The sequence below is a fragment of the Lepidochelys kempii genome, chromosome 1, assembly GCF_965140265.1.
Source record: "Lepidochelys kempii isolate rLepKem1 chromosome 1, rLepKem1.hap2, whole genome shotgun sequence".
NCBI classification, from domain to species: Eukaryota; Metazoa; Chordata; order Testudines; family Cheloniidae; genus Lepidochelys; species Lepidochelys kempii.
This window is the reverse complement of record NC_133256.1, coordinates 159,516,415-159,532,268: the sequence shown is the minus strand read 5'-3', so window position 1 is coordinate 159,532,268 and position 15,854 is coordinate 159,516,415. Positions and strand designations below refer to the sequence as shown.

The following is a 15,854-nucleotide window of genomic DNA, read 5'->3' as shown; positions in this document are numbered from 1 at the left end:
ATTTCACCCAGTAGCCCCTGTAATGAACTTAATAACCTGTTTGCTTAAAGCATATCTTCCATAAGCCATCCAAGTCTTGATCTGAAGACTTTGAGATGAGTATCTACCACTTTCCTTCATAGTTTGTTCCAATAGTTAATCACCCTCACTTTTAAAGGTTGTGATTTCTAATTTGAATGGATCTGAAACTTCCAGCCACTGGTTCTCATGTCTTTCCCTGCTAAAGGGCCCTTTAGTAACCGTTATTTTCTTCCCATGAAAATAATCATACCCTATAGTTGCCTCTTAATTTTTTTGACAAGCTAAACCGATTAAACTTAAGTCTCACTCTAAAGCTTTTTTTTGTTCTTTTCTACACCCTCTCCAATTTTTCAACGTTCTTTTTAAAATGTGGCCATCAGAACTAGGCAGTATTTCAATATTGGTCTTACTGGTGCTATAGACAGAAGTAAAGTCACCTCCCTCCTACTACTCACTACTCTATTTATACACCCAAAGATTGCATTAGCCCAGGGGTGGGCAAACCTTTTGGCCCAAGGGCCACAATGGGGTATAGAAATTGTATGGTGGGCCATAAATGCTCACAAAATTGGGTTTGGGTGCGGGAGGGGGTGGGGGCTCTGGCTGGGGATGTGGGCTCCAGAGTGGGGCCAGAAATGAGGAGTTCAGGGTGCAGGTGGGGGCATGGGATGCAGGGGGAGTGAGGGCTCTGGCTGGGGGTACAGGCTCTGGGGTGAGGCTGAGTTTGGTGCAGGAGGGTGCTCTGGGCTGGGATCAAGGGGTTTGGAGGGCAGAAGGGAGATCAGGGCTGGGGCAGGGGGGTGCGGCATAGGGGGAGGCTCAAGGATGCAGGCTCTGGGCAGTGCTTACGCCTGAAGTGGCCCTCAGAAGCAGTAGCATGTCCCCTCTCCAGCTCCTATGTGGAGGTACCATCCCTGCAGCTCCCATTGGTCACAGTTCCCGGCCAATGCGAATTGTGGGGGTGGCACTTGGGGCAGGGGAAGCATGCAGAGTGGAGCCCCTTGGCTGCCCCTACATGTAGGAGCTGGAGGAGGTCATGCCACTGCTTTGGGGAACTGCACGGAGTGGCTCACGACCCTGCTCTGCAGATGGAGTGCCGGAGTAGGGCAAGCCCCAGACCCCACTCCCCCACGGGAGCTCGAGGGCCAGATTAAAATGGCTGTCGGGTTGTAGTTTGCCCACCCCTACATTAGCCCCGTTTGCCACAGCATCATATTCAGAGCTCATATTGAGTTGTCTATCCACCATGACCCCCTACTGTAGATCCTTTTTAGTCATTGCTGTCCAGGATACAGTCCCCGTTCCTGTAAGTATGACCTACATTTTTGTTCTTATCTGTATGACCTTGCATTTGATTGTATTAAAATGCATTTTAATGGGCCCAGCTTACCAAGCAATCCAGATCACTTTATGACTGCCCCATCATAATCATTTACAACTCTAATCTGTAAAAAGGAGTACTTGTGGCACCTTAGAGACGAACAAATTTATTTGAGCATAAGCTTTCGTGAGCTACAGATGCTCAAATAAATTTGTTCGTCTTTAAGGTGCCACAAGTACTCCTTTTCTTTTTGCGAATACATACTAACATGGCTGCTACTCTGAAACTCTAATCTGTGTCATCCACAAGTTTTAAGCAGCAATGATTTTATATTTACTTCTTTATCATTAATCAAAATATTGAACAGATCCCCGAGGAACCACCCTGGTAACACACCCATTCAATAATTACTTTTTAAGATCTGTCAATTAGAGAGTTTTCAATCCATTTAACATGTCCATTATTTATATTGTACAGTGCTATTTTTAATCAGAATGTTGTGTACTTACTCAAAATATACTTCTGTGCATTTATCTTTACCAACCAAATTTGTAATCTCATCAAAAAGTGAATTTTTTTTAATACCACCAATGTACATAAAACTGTGTTGACTGACAACTGTATTCTTATCCTTTCATTCTTTATTTGTTGAATCCCTGTCAGCTTTTCTATTTTGGCTGGGATTGACATCAGAATCACCTGCCTGTAATTACTTGGGCCATCCTGATTGCCCTTTTTTTTAATACTGGCACATTAGCACTCTGCTAGTCTTCTGGAGTTTGCCCAGTACTCCAAGTTTTAATAAGAATTAACATCCTTAAGTAAGAGATCTCCTCGGTCAACTCTTTTAGCACTTTTGAATGCAAATTATTTGGGCATGCTGACTTTGAGATGTTTATCCCTAGAAGATGCTGTTTAACATCCCCCTTAGTAACAAATGCAGGTGTGGATCCTTGTGAAAGCTCCGAGGTGTTTTTTTTTTTTTTTTTTTTAAAAGAAGAGTCAGACAGCAGGCCAGAATTCTGCAACTTTTCTACTCTGGAATGGATTAAAACCAGGAGGAGGGGGAAATGTGGGGATTTATGTCTAATAAACCCCAAACCCTATTAGGTGAGGAGGGCCAACTTGTTGAGCCCCGTCTTTTCAGAAAGGTTACGGAAGAAGTCTCAGCAGGCAGGGAGTAATATGTCCTAACTTGCCCTCCAGACTGACAATTTAAGATCCGTGGTAGTGAGCAGCTATGTCAGAACTTCTCTTCTGCTGCTTCTCCTCTTAGCACTTCTGGGGTTTTTGGCCTACTCTTCCATAATGAGGAGGGACCACATAGGAAAAATTGGGAGGCTCTTCCCTTTGAAGGAACATACCCCTGCCCCAAAACAAGCTTTAGAAACTAGTACTTTAAAAATAAAATAGGATTGTTGAACAGCCACTTGGTCTCCAGAGGCAGGTCCAAGCCCTATGGACAAGACTTAATTGTCTCCTGTGTTTGAAGAAAGAGGCACCACCCTAATGTCTCAGATTGGGGATCCAGAAAAAGCAGTATTTATTTTCTCTGTTGATATACATGTTTCTTTTATCACTATTTTAATATTAAAGCATACAAGTAGCAACAGAACTAGATTGAAGTTCCCCCCTCAACGTCTGGATTCATAATAGATGTTCCATCTTACAGTCAATCTTGTTTTATCCAATGAATAATGAAGAACAGAGATGCAGCCTAGTGCCTCTCCTTTTACAAGAAACCTGCCAGCCAGAAATATTCCACAGGGTAGGTGGAAGTAACCTATTGTGGAGTACAGTGTATTGCTGCTCTGGGCAGGGGCATCCATAAATGTATCAGTTAATGCTTGCTATTGACAACAGGGTATGCTCTAATTAGATTTGGAGGTAGAGGTGGGGTGGAAGCTGAGCACTTCCCCTATAACACATACTATGGCCCAAAGGGGGGTGTAGCACATGGGCTCGTATTAGCTGGGTCCACCTCCAAGCACATTCCTACACATTGTGGACAAGTTCTATTGCTTGCCCAAGCAGCACTTTCAACATTTTCTTCTGCCCACAACTTGACACAGAACAGGATGGACTGCTGTTCCTCACTCTCCCTCCCCCTCCACTTCTCCCCCACACTTTCCAAGCCCAGAGTTGTAAATACTGCAACTCCCTTGCAATTGCTGAGTAACATCAATAAAGCCTTCAGCAGTGCAGGGAGTTGTTTTCTGAGAATGGAGTTACGACTTAAAATAGTGAAAAATAGCCTTGTAGTTCACCTATAAATGATGCTTGTGAAAGAATAATTGTTTGACTTTGGGAGAAAGGGGTGGAAGATTGCTAAATAAGAATCAGCAGCCATAATTCCATTTACCTTTTAAAAGTTTATCCTCCTGTTGTAACCAGAACCCTCTACTACCTGCCTATACATAGTAAACTGAAATAGCACCCAGGAGCATATGATAACATAGAATAAAATACTATTTTCTCCCAGTGATTAGGGTGTGTGTAAGAGAATGATTGTCAAATATTGTAAATGTGTAGCATGAACAATGCAAGTTGACTTATGAAAGACTGTACTTTAGAAAAGCCAATTTTTCCCCTCTCATGCACAGAATGAGAGCCCTTTGAATGCATCAATGGGCAGAGTTTGTCCCCAACCATTTAGGCTTGTTTTATGAACCTATAATTATATTTGTATACTTCCTTTGAAAGTACTGTATTTGAACTTTAAAAGATCTCTCTTTAAATCTAGGCCTAAACAAAAATTACACACCAAGGTTGAAAATAAAAATCCTAACAGACCTACTTAATTTATACTTCAATTAGATAGCAAGAATTCTGAGGCTCCCTTATATCCTCAAGGGTTTACTCCAGGACTCCGAATTATTACACTTCAAAACCCCTAATTACCAGCCCAACCAAGCAACCACTGTACAATGCAGCCAATTAATTTTCAGATAAAGCAAACATTTATCCCTTCTGAGAAGGGCATTTCTAAAGTACTAGATACAAAACACTTAAAACAGTGAACAATCTCAATAGACAATCTGGTTCGTACTTTGGCATCTTTGCTCTGCTTAAAAAATCAGAGACAAAGAAAGATGAACAATTTAAACCCACAAACGTCTACAAAAATATACTGAATTAAGAGCTATATTCAAATCAGAAAAGGAACAAAATATTAGGGCACAAATGGTATAAACTAGATTTCCATTAGGCTTAATACAGACTAGCTGTGCCTGTTCCTGATCCTATGGGAGCACCGAGCAAAGGACGGCTCCTCTCCCTCACAACTAGTCAAGGAAGATCAGGAAATGTGGGAGGAAAGGGGGAGAAAAGTTGAAACCAACCACCAGTTACAGCTCTGGCTTCAGTAATGGTGCAGATTGAAGCAGTCTAGGGACTGCTCCAACTTTTGCCAACTTGCTGTGGTTCTCAAGGAATGATCTGCCAGCTAAAATAGCCAGAGTCTAATATTCCAGCCAATTTCCCACCCCCTCAAACATGCCCTTCTCCACCCTCAATGCAGGTGGTTAGTTACAGAACTTGGAGAGATCTTAGATGTAGGATACGCCTGTGCCATATGCCCACGGGGGACAACCCCCACAGTGGGGGAATCTCCAGGAGTGGACTTATGGATGGCTTCCACTACCTTTGTACCACCAGAACAGTGCAAAGAGCAGAAACATGGTAGAGAAATTATTGTAGTCCCTTGACCTTACTGAAATAGTATTTTTGATTCTTAAGCCCTAAAGGTTAGACAGCACGGATCTATGGCAGCAAAGTGAAGGGTTAAATGTTGATAGCAAAACAATTAGATTTGAACTAATGGAATGAATTTTGGGTATGAAGGGGCACCACTGAAATAAAACTGTCATTAAGAAAAGTCTTTATGCTATCAGATTCATGAACATCTTTCTTCTTGAGATTCTTACTGCACTGCAACATATAAAGCCACTGATAAGGATTTAAATACCACTCCTTGAACACTTTGCAAATTGCATCAGAAACTGATGCAGAACTACATATTTTAGTTTGAAAAATGTACATTAATCTCATTAACAATTGTCCAACTCCCTTTCCCTTGTACGTTATAATAAGTTGAAATTATTTTTGTTCTCAACAATGGCAACTTAAACATCAGCATGTAGATGTTGTATGATGACAATCAGAATTTGGTGTGGTTTACCTACAATCTAACAATGAGGCACTTTTAAGGTAAAAAGTTTAAATTTAAAGAAGCAGGTGGGCAACTGTAGCAAACACATCTGAAATAATATTCTGAGCCTCAAACTTTTCACCCATTTAAAAGATAAACAAGTTTTAAATACACAAGTTTTAAAAAATACACAGCACATGTTTCTTTTCATATTTTATAAACATAAACACACACAAACCCTTAGGCCCAAGAGTTCACCTGCATTTCGTGGTCTCAAATTTACAGCATGGAAGTCACATTAAAAATGACAGTACCACCTGTCTGCAAAACCCTATTTTTACCAATACCATTTTTTAAAAATTGGTAAATATATATTTTCCATTACTAGTTGGTTCAGGTTGTGTATTTTCAATAGTGGTAGCACTGTACATTTGAAAAGCTGTACTAATTCAAATTATTAATGTAATATTCATTTATTATTTCTGATGTTTGTAATGTCATCATTCACCACTGTTTTTATAATGTACAGTAATATCTGCAAGTCTGTTACTGTTGAATGAGATTTCATACATTAAGAGGTGTTAAAATCAGCTGTTCTTGAATGCACTTATATTGTAAGGCCCAGGTAGTAGCACATTGCAGCACCCAAAATAATACTCAACATACTGCTATTAACCTGTTGCCAGGTGTTTAACTTTTTTTAAACTCTTGTTATATGTAGTAAAATACCAGTAAAGACAAAATTTTGCCCCTATAATGAGGCACATTTTGGCATCTGTGCTAAATGCTGCTGCATGGGCAGGCAAGTGCAAGTCAAAATATGAAAAGGAGAGTCATGATTTAACATTAATAACTTTTTCATAGAAAAATATAAATATATTCCCTGAAATATAGGACAAAGAAGAGCCAGCATTCATCATGAATCCTAGCACTATTACCATAAAAAAAGCGGACTGGCTTTTCCTCTTAAGGTTATGTTCCACAATCTATGTCATCTAGACCTCTATCATCATCACCATCATCATATCTCACAGTCCTTCTACCCCCATTTCTAGTTCTTATTTTAGAACGTCGATTTGCTCTTTTATATTTGGTGTAGTCCACGTCATCAGAGTCATTTTCTTGATTAAGTTTAGAGCGTTTTGTTCGCTGGGGCCTTCTGGAAGGCTTAGATACATTTGAATTTTTACCTTTTCTAATTACTTTAGTTTTTCTTTTTCTTTTCCTCTTTTTTGTTTTTGTGGCATTCCTATAGCTACTGTTACTAGAATCAGTTTCAGATTCTAAATTGGAAGAGCAATTTGAACTGGCACCAGCTCCAGATTTTCCAATCTTTGCAGTCCCAGAAGGATCAGTCCACTGGCACACAGAACTTCTTCCACCTTCCTGCTCTCCTGTTTCAGACTCTGTGTCCTTTACGGCACTCAAGCATTTTGCTTTTCTGAAAGACATCCCAGCCTTTTGACCGGTCACCTCCTTGGTTTTTTTACCTTTGAACTTGCCTGATTCAGAACCTGCCTCATCCTCAGAGTTGCTCACTGCATGATGTTTGCGTGCAAAAGTCGACTGGTCAGAAGCTTTCTTACTGCTCCCATCCTCTGATTTACGGCTTTTGGAGTCGTCCTCTGAAAATTCTACTGCAGAATTTTTCACTTTAAGAGATGCAGCACGGACAGTTCTGTGTGGCTGCTTATCGTCATTACTATGCCTGTTCTTTTGTGTCATCTTTGTCTCTTTTTCAGATTCAGATTTTCCCCTTTCAGACTTTCTAATATATTTTCTTCTAACAGTAGCTGAATTAGGCTGAGAAAGTGTTTTACTGTTGGTATGCTGCTCTTTTACTTTTTCACTTTCAGACTTGAAAGTGGCATCTACCTTAGAGCTGTCCTTTAGCCTTTTCTTGGATGCAGCAGACACAGTCCGGTGAGGCAGTTTTCTGTTCTTTTTTTCAGTGCACGCATTTTCTGAGCTGGAGAGCTCTTCCTTTATATCACTCATTATCTTAATTTTATTAGCAGCCAAAGTAGCACTCCTGCATGGAGTTTTTTTTCTAGTAACAGTTTTGGCATTTAATGTCTCACTAGAAAACTTTGTATATTTTTTGTAGTCATTCATATATGTCCTGCTCCTGAGCACTTTTGTATTTTGTCCAATCTCCTCAGAGGTTGATTCTACAAAATAAAGATTTAAAAGTTCCTTTAAATAACTTATATTTCTATTAAAATCATATAGTTTACTCGGTACAAGCTTTACTACTAATGCTGAAATACACAGAAATTAAAGTACAGGTTATGCACTTCTCAGCGATGTGCAATTTACGTTGGGTAATTATTTAAAATAAGATCAGCAATGGAGATCCTTTTAACTTTCAATGTTGTGCTTTTGTTTGAGATAAAAGAGGACAGGAAGCGACGTTCTTTGCTCACAATGACAGTCAATCAAAAAATCACTACTTACCTTCAAGAAGGGGAATGATTTCCAGATTCTAAATATCTATGAGTAGTGTTAAAACTATCATTCTATTGCAAAGAAGTCTCTAAAAGAAATTACACATATTTATGAACCTGTAATAAATTTTGTTCTGCTAATGCAGAGGCAGCCATTCAGAAAGCAAAGTACAAATTCTATTACCAGAAGAATTTTAATATTTTATGCAGTTGATAAATGATCAGGGTAATAAAAGAATTTTTTCAACCCAGATCTGGACTGTGGAACTTACTCCCATAAGAGTAATGATCACAGGCAGTAACACTTTCAGAACTGAACACATACCTCATTTCTTCAGAATAGCTCTCCCTTAAATTCTTCACACAGAGACACGAGGTCTTATAAATTCATAATTAGGGCCCTACCAAATTCACAACCATGAAAAACAGGTTATGGACTGTGAAATCTGGTCTTTTGTGTGCTTTTACCCTATACAATACAGATTTCACAGAGGAGACCACCGTTTCTCAAATTGGGAGTCCTGACCTAAAAAGGGGTTGCAAAATTATTTTAAGGAGGATCACGGTATTGCCACCCTTACTTCTGTGCTGCTTTCAGAGCTGGGTGGCCGGAAAGTGGCAGCTGCTGGCCAAGGGCCCAGCTCTGCAGGCAGCAATACCATACCTTACCATACCATGCCGTCCTTATTTCTGCGCTGCTGCTGGTGGTGGCTCTGTCTTCAGAGCTGGGCTCCCGGCCAGCAGCTGCCTCTCTCCAGCTGCCCAGCTCTGAAGGCATTGCTGCTGCCAGCAGCAGCGCAGAATTCAGGGTAGCAGTACTACAACCCCCCCTCCCCTCTACACAACTCCTTTGTGGGTCAGGACCCCCACAATGACAATAATGTGAAATTTCAGATTTAAATAGCTGAAATCATGAAATTTACAATTTTAAAAATTTTGAAATTAACCAAAATGAACCATGAATTTGGTAGGGCCCTACTTACAATGCTATTTATTCTACAGACTGTGAAGCAAGAAAGACAAAATATCTCTCTATTTTCATAGATGACCGGTGCTCAGATACTACACAGTGACAGGGAACAGAAAGGCCAAAAACCAAAAAATCTTCCTTTTGAGACATAAAACAGGCAGCGATAGGGGTGGAATGTGAAAAAACTGACAACAGAAAGTACAAAACTAGTAAAGAAATGTTAATTTTCCAAAAAGATATCAACTTAATTATGTTATAATTAATGTAATTAAATATAAAAGTACTTGATAGTATCTAATGTTCTCTGACATGTCATGATATGTCTTTAAAACCTAGTTTGTTTAATTTCTTTAGATATTAAAAATAATATATCCAGGAAACGGGGGGGGGGGGGGGGGGGCTGTGCTGCACTAATGGATTCCATGGTAGGATGGGATCACTGTTTATAGATTTGGTTTAATGAAATTCCATAAAACTGTATTAAGACTGTATATTTTATTACTGTAATTACAATACCACCTACAATCCACAGAGATTAAAAACAGAAAAAACTTTTGGAAAAAAAGCTTTTTAGGTTATCTGTATATCACAAAGCAGCAAATAAGGACAAACCCCTTTTTACCCTTCTCAGATGGTCAGAAATGTATCTTTAATACATTTGATATTGTTCTGTGGATGAATCTTTTTTTAAAAAAAGATTTCTAATTTAGCCTTTGATGAGAAAGCATGTTATTACCAGAGCCCTGCAAATCCAAAGATATCTGCTTTATATATGTGGCGATCCCTATCTGCAGACCATTTTTGCGGATCATGGATTAGATGCGGATACAACTTTCCTATCTGCAAATCTGCGGATATCCACTTTATATTCACGGACCATTTTTGTAGATTGGATGTGGATACAAATTTTGAATCTGCGTAGGGCTCTAGTTATTAGGTGCTTCATAGTCTAGTGAACATACATTCTCAGTAAATATTGAGTGTTCAAAACAAAACAACTTTATAAAATATTGTGGTGAAAATTATATACAATAGCAAGGTTGACACTATACATTTTGGTTTCATGTTTTTTCAAAATAATGTATTGGCAAATTCTCAATTTTCTGAAAAAACGAAATTTGAAAAACACAAATTCATGGAAAGGACTACATAAGTGCTAAGTGGTGATACTTTATTAATCTTAATCCATTTAATTAGAACATCTGCTGGACGACCTGTTGTCTCCATTAAGAACTCCTGAGTAAGAGCATACACTAATTTTTATTAGTACAGCTGCTGCTGTCAGAGGAACTGCAGAACCTGTTGTCCCTGGACAAGCCCATCTAGGAGTTGAATGGAAGGCATTGTCTACAATGAGACAAGGACTACGTCTGCTGCCTGCCTAGTGCCAGGAGCTACACTGGTGGCAATATGTAGTGGCATGGAAAGAGCCAATATAACATATCAGAACAGAAACTACTGAAGTTCTCACACTGCATGTATCACAGCCATAACAGGACTGAAAGCTATTTCAAGAGACACCTAAAACAATGTGGTGTAGGCAGAATTGTCCTTATTAAGTATTGTTATTTAGTATTACTAAGCTTAATTAGTTCCCTGGGAGATGTCCCAATTAAATGTAAATGCCCCCCAAAAATGTCTCCCCTCACACAAGCCAATCAAAGGAGTATATACAATAAATCTCCTACTGCAGTTGCTAGAATTACCATAAATGGTGGTGCTGCCAGGACAACCAGAAATGCTGGACTTTGGAAGCACTGACCCAATACTGCAAAGTGATTTGTGATGCAATGATTTTGGCTGTGCAGACAAGTACCCTGAAGATCCAGAGAACAGTGTTTGCCTGAATCACCAATTTCATCCTGATGCTTGATGTTCCAAAGAAAGAGTTCCTCTTCTTCCAGTCTAGAACAGGACAGGTAGGGACTATAAAATGTTGACACCTCCCCTCCACCCCATCACTGATCTGTGCACTCTAACAGTGATAAACTTGAGAACATCCTTAATTCTTTGGTTTTGGAAAATCTGGAGTAAAGTGACTAAACTAAATAGCTGCAGTGCTTTCAAATGAATCATCATATAAACCTCATTCTACTGTGTCCAGTTAGAGCTGAGTGAAATTTTTTTGGTAAATTGTAAATTCAATGGAAAATGTTTTTTCAGGGCACTAAAACTGTGAATTTGGGTCAAATTAGCCTAAGTTTCAGCAGAAACCAATGCAGCCTGTTCAGAGTGGAGCTGCATACTAATTTAAACTATCACAATTATATTATGACAGCCTTACATTTGTCATATTGGCTGCCTCTTGAGGAGCAGGACACCCATCAACTTAAAATAATTACATTACTGTCTGAGTAATCCCCCAAATTACTATAAATGAAAAAATGAGAAAATAAATTTCCCATTTTTAGTTTTCCTTTGCATATTTACACTAAAATATTGCCAACATTTAGTTTCACTTTTTCCTCTACATAAAAGAATAGTTTCTCCTGTATGTGTGGGATTTTCTACACAGCAATAGAGGAGATAAAACCATTTTAAAGACAGGAAAATTATAAAAGCACAGAAATGGCAGTTGTCCTCCTGGGCAGATGTGGTGCCTAAGGATATTTGCAACTCACATTTGAAATGTGCTAATCAGTGTCTCTTTAAATCAGCTCTATTGGTTTTTGAAACCCTTAAGGATGCTGGCTCTGAATACATTTTGATTCCACATCTTTAGCTTTGTACCATGATGCACGTGTTTTTACATACTACTCTCAACACAGATCTTATCTCATCCAAGATCAGCAGTTGATTATGCTTCAGCTGTGGTGAGCCCCATGCAGCACAGAACTCTTTCCATCCCTTCTCATTTTATAAAGAACACCTTTGCTTTTCTAGAAGTTTCAGAACATTCGTGTTGCCTGACACATACTATCTTGTCTTTCAGTCTTTCCCTTAAAATTAGATGCCCTCATTTCATTGCTTATATTTTAAGAGGGCAGTATTTTATTGCTTAAAGGGACACCAATTTAAACAAACCATAACACAATGTCAGCAATCACACTGCTCTATTTTATCAGCACTTCAATGCGTTGGCTGCTGTATCTGGGGAGTGAGGAGTACTATATAAAGTATAATTATTCCATGACAAGTATGGCCACCTTCAAAAAAAAGCAAGACATCAAGAAGCTCTATGGATAAACTATCTCTCAGATTAAAATACTTCATAATTTACTATATTAATTAGATGCATCCCTCAGGTTTGGCATTAACAGATGTGGCCCTCACGGCTGGTTTTGCACCACTGATCCAGTGTTAAAAAACCTGTATTTATCGTTGCCAGTTTGATCTAGCTGTTAAAAACCAATTATTGCTTTGTAAAGAAAAAACATTAAAAATAAACCGACACATTTTAACTCAGGAATTGTATAATTTTTTTTTTTTGGAAGGATTAGCACTCTTTCATTAAGAGAGGAGACAATGATTCATATTTGAATTTTTGCTCTATTTAAGATACCAGAAACTGGAAGACATATTAACATTTTGAATCCAAGAACATAAAAGTACAATACATTGAGAGCTACAATTTAACCAGAGAGTAATAGGGAAAAAAGGGATATAAACCAGATTTTCTTCAAGCTGCAGAAGATGACAGGTTAAAACATCCACCTTTCATACCAATGGCAAAACAATTCCCCCTCCTGCCCCAGAAAAAAAAAAAAAAAAAATCAAAGCTCAATGCTGGCTGATCTATTTTGGCACTTTTCACATTTATCATGGTTAACAACTTTCCCACAGAAGTTTAAGAAAAAAATCTTTAACTGATCACCTTTGAACAGATAGCATTTTGCAGCTCTTTTTTTCTTTTAAAAGGAAATACATAAAGTCTTAAGTCAGGAAAATTTTCCTTGGTGTTTATATCACTTCTCTTTCCTTTCTACCACAAAATATATAAATTCAAATTGGATGTAATATTTTATATAAAAATTAAAGATTCCCTTTTACAATATTAAAAAAAACTCTTCAAAGAATTTGAAAAATAATTTTTCATGTCTCCAAAAATAGTAAGTTATATAGTGGATTCAAATATTTTCTACTTACAAAACAAGTTTCAGATAAGAGCCATTTAATACCAAAAAGTTACTGAAGGGTGCTGAAAATAAAGCCAATACTTTAAAAAATATTAACTGAACAGAACTAAGTATCTATGGCAATGCAGCTACATATAAAGTTTAATGGGCAATCAAGGGCTCAGTGACTGTTTTGTTGCTGATCATCTACTCTACCTGCCATTCTTATACATTTAATTGATGTTAGAAATCACTTGGTGCATTTGGCAGAAATTAATAAGTGTTTAGATCTTAACAGGTCAAAAATTTTCTTGTGGGAAATTGCCAAGATAGCAGAATTAGTCACAAAACACCTTAGATGACTTTCTTCCTGAGATTCTCACCCCATGTAAACATATATCCATATGTCACAAAAATATATCAAAACTATCTGCCGAAGGCGGCATACAATACTCATTTTAAAGTGTGACAATAAGTTATGTGGCAATCAAGAAAAATGTAGGTCAGTTTGCAAGAACGAAATGGCAACATTTTGATAAGTTTGTGTTAGAAACACAGTGATGACCCAACTCCATATCCTCCCCCCTCATATTTGGTAGTTTGAAGAAATTATTTTGGTTGAATTAATAACTGGAAAAGGGTAACTTTAACATGAAGATTTTAACTTATTATAATGCAGTTAAGGCAGGTCATCTTTCTTCAGCTGTGAAGTTAGAGGTGGAAAATAACTCTGGGCCCCATTTTTTTTTTTTTACAGTGGGGTATGAAAGATAGTAACCCTCTCTTCAAGCCCACGCCCAGGCAAGATGGGCAGAGTAGTTAAATGTTATCTTTTGTGTTTTCATTCTTAATCATGTTTGGTGTCAAGCAAACAAAAAAAAAAGTAGTTTTTAGAAGTTGAGTCAAGTAGTACATGGGCATGTTACTTTAAATTCAACAACAATTTTGAGACTAGAAAAAGGGGGAAGAGTACTGCAGCTATAAGAGATATAATTTATGCAAAGGTACAATATAGGCTAACAAAATATGAATATAAAATATTAAATTCTTACTTTTCCTTTATTCAGTTTACTATCTGGTGAATTATTTACCATTGCTGGCTACAGTATTATTTCATCCAGGATCTTAGAGTTACTGTAAAAACATGCCTCTATTTCCCCCACACTCCTATTCAACCTACTGATTGCTACATGAAGTTGAAAATATATGTAGGGTGCTAACCACAAGTAAAGCTATACATGTTCTGGCTTCACAAAGCGCAGACCTCTCCAGGGAAAAGACTGGTCCTTCTGCAGTATAGTTAAAAAAAGCACTCTGCAAAAAGGAGATGAAAGCGAGAGAGAGAGATTTTTCTAAAGAGTATGTATACAAGTTCCATGTACCACAACTCCATATGCTAGATTCAATCCCCTTTACTGGGGATTACAAGTCATGAGAATTCTCCAAGCCCTAAAACTAGTTGTAGTCCCTACGAGGATGGTATAGATGCCTCCCACTTACAATAGAACAAAAAGAACAAGTAAAAAAAAACTTGCCCAATTGCTTCTGTTGCAATATTTGTGGGAATTCTCTAAAGTAAGGTCTGCTAGGGCACTTGGGATGTTCTTTCTTTACTTTTTGCAATCTTTTTTTGGGAGGTTGGGGGGGAGGGGAGAAGATGGAGATAAGGTAGTTAGAGCAGTTTTTGGGACTAGTGTCTATCTCCCTAACATCTTTGGAATAGTTAGGAAAAGAGAATATAAAGACTGTAAAGAGTCTTTAAAGTTGGCTCAACTATGAAAGAACCACCAATCTCCTAAAAGAGGAAGTTGTAGCGACACACTAGATATGGCCCAGTGAATCCCAATGTCATTCTGATGAGCCAAGTTGCCAAAAAAATTCCCAAACTGGAATTACATCTCATTTAGCACATGGAAATGCATATGAAAGAAAGATGAGAAATGGAGAAGAATAAACTCGAGAATAGGTTGAAACTGCAAAAGCAAAATTAAGCTAATGAACATTTCTATGAGACTACAACTTTGGGCTATTCATTATCAACTGTCTGCCAATGAGATGCTGTACATAAGAAAATCTCTTAAGGACCATAAGAGTGACTTAACACTTTGGCTGAACACATGAAAAATCAGAATATCCCATGAAATTTGGAGAAACAGATATAGGGGACATCACTGTATCTGTTGGACAAAAAGCTTTATCATCTTAAAAATTTACACCAATAGTAAGAACAGGAGTGCATGCAGACACCAAATAAATACCAGAATATTGCTATCCTGGACACACTATGTTTTCACCTAAAAAAAAGGTAGCAAAACTGCCATCAAAACAAAAATTAAAATAAATAATTTTGCAGATTCCAATTTACCTCATGGAAGCAACACTGTATTAAAACACAACACCTTTCAGTCAAACAATACAAATTATTTAAATTTAAATTAATGGCTCTTATGTATTCAACTGCATTAACAAAGCAAATAATTTGGAAAAATAAAAATAGTTCTCTACTTTGTAAAGTAACTGTTACTTTACTCATGATGTCAAGATCAACAGGACTAATGATAAGACTTATTATAAAAGTAGGTTACCGTTAGATGAAGTCTTTAGAATAAGGAACAGGTGCTAGAACAGTCCACTTTGAGATTCTGAAATTTCTAAAACTCTTGCCATCAATTTTCTCATATAGCACCGATCCTCAGTATTGTGCTAGCAACATACAGGCCAGTGTTCAACTGGTTTTGAAAACTGTTACTCTGAGCAGTAACATTTCAGTCTCCACTAAAATACTGCCCCAAAATGAAACATTTTTGGTATCAGTTGCTACATACTGCTACATGGACCAGCAAATGCAATCTGAAATACGACAAGGATAGTCACAGGATTAAGTTTTTCA

The 15,854-nt window shown here is 37.9% G+C and overlaps 1 protein-coding gene across 3 annotated transcripts in view; it reads right to left on the bottom strand.

The window, feature by feature from the left end:
* Nucleotides 1–1,609: 1,609 nt before the first annotated feature.
* Nucleotides 1,610–15,854, bottom strand: part of BRWD1 (bromodomain and WD repeat domain containing 1) — a 113,268-nt gene continuing 99,023 nt past the window's right edge. For 2 of the 3 annotated variants that reach the window (XM_073360442.1, XM_073360460.1), the window contains one exon: nt 1,610–7,663. In XM_073360442.1, the coding sequence (XP_073216543.1) occupies nt 6,465–7,663 (1,199 nt within the window). In that variant the 3' untranslated portion in view covers nt 1,610–6,464. Of the gene's footprint in view, nt 7,664–15,549; nt 15,815–15,854 lie in introns of those variants that run through there. The other variant, XM_073360451.1, reaches the window with a different exon arrangement.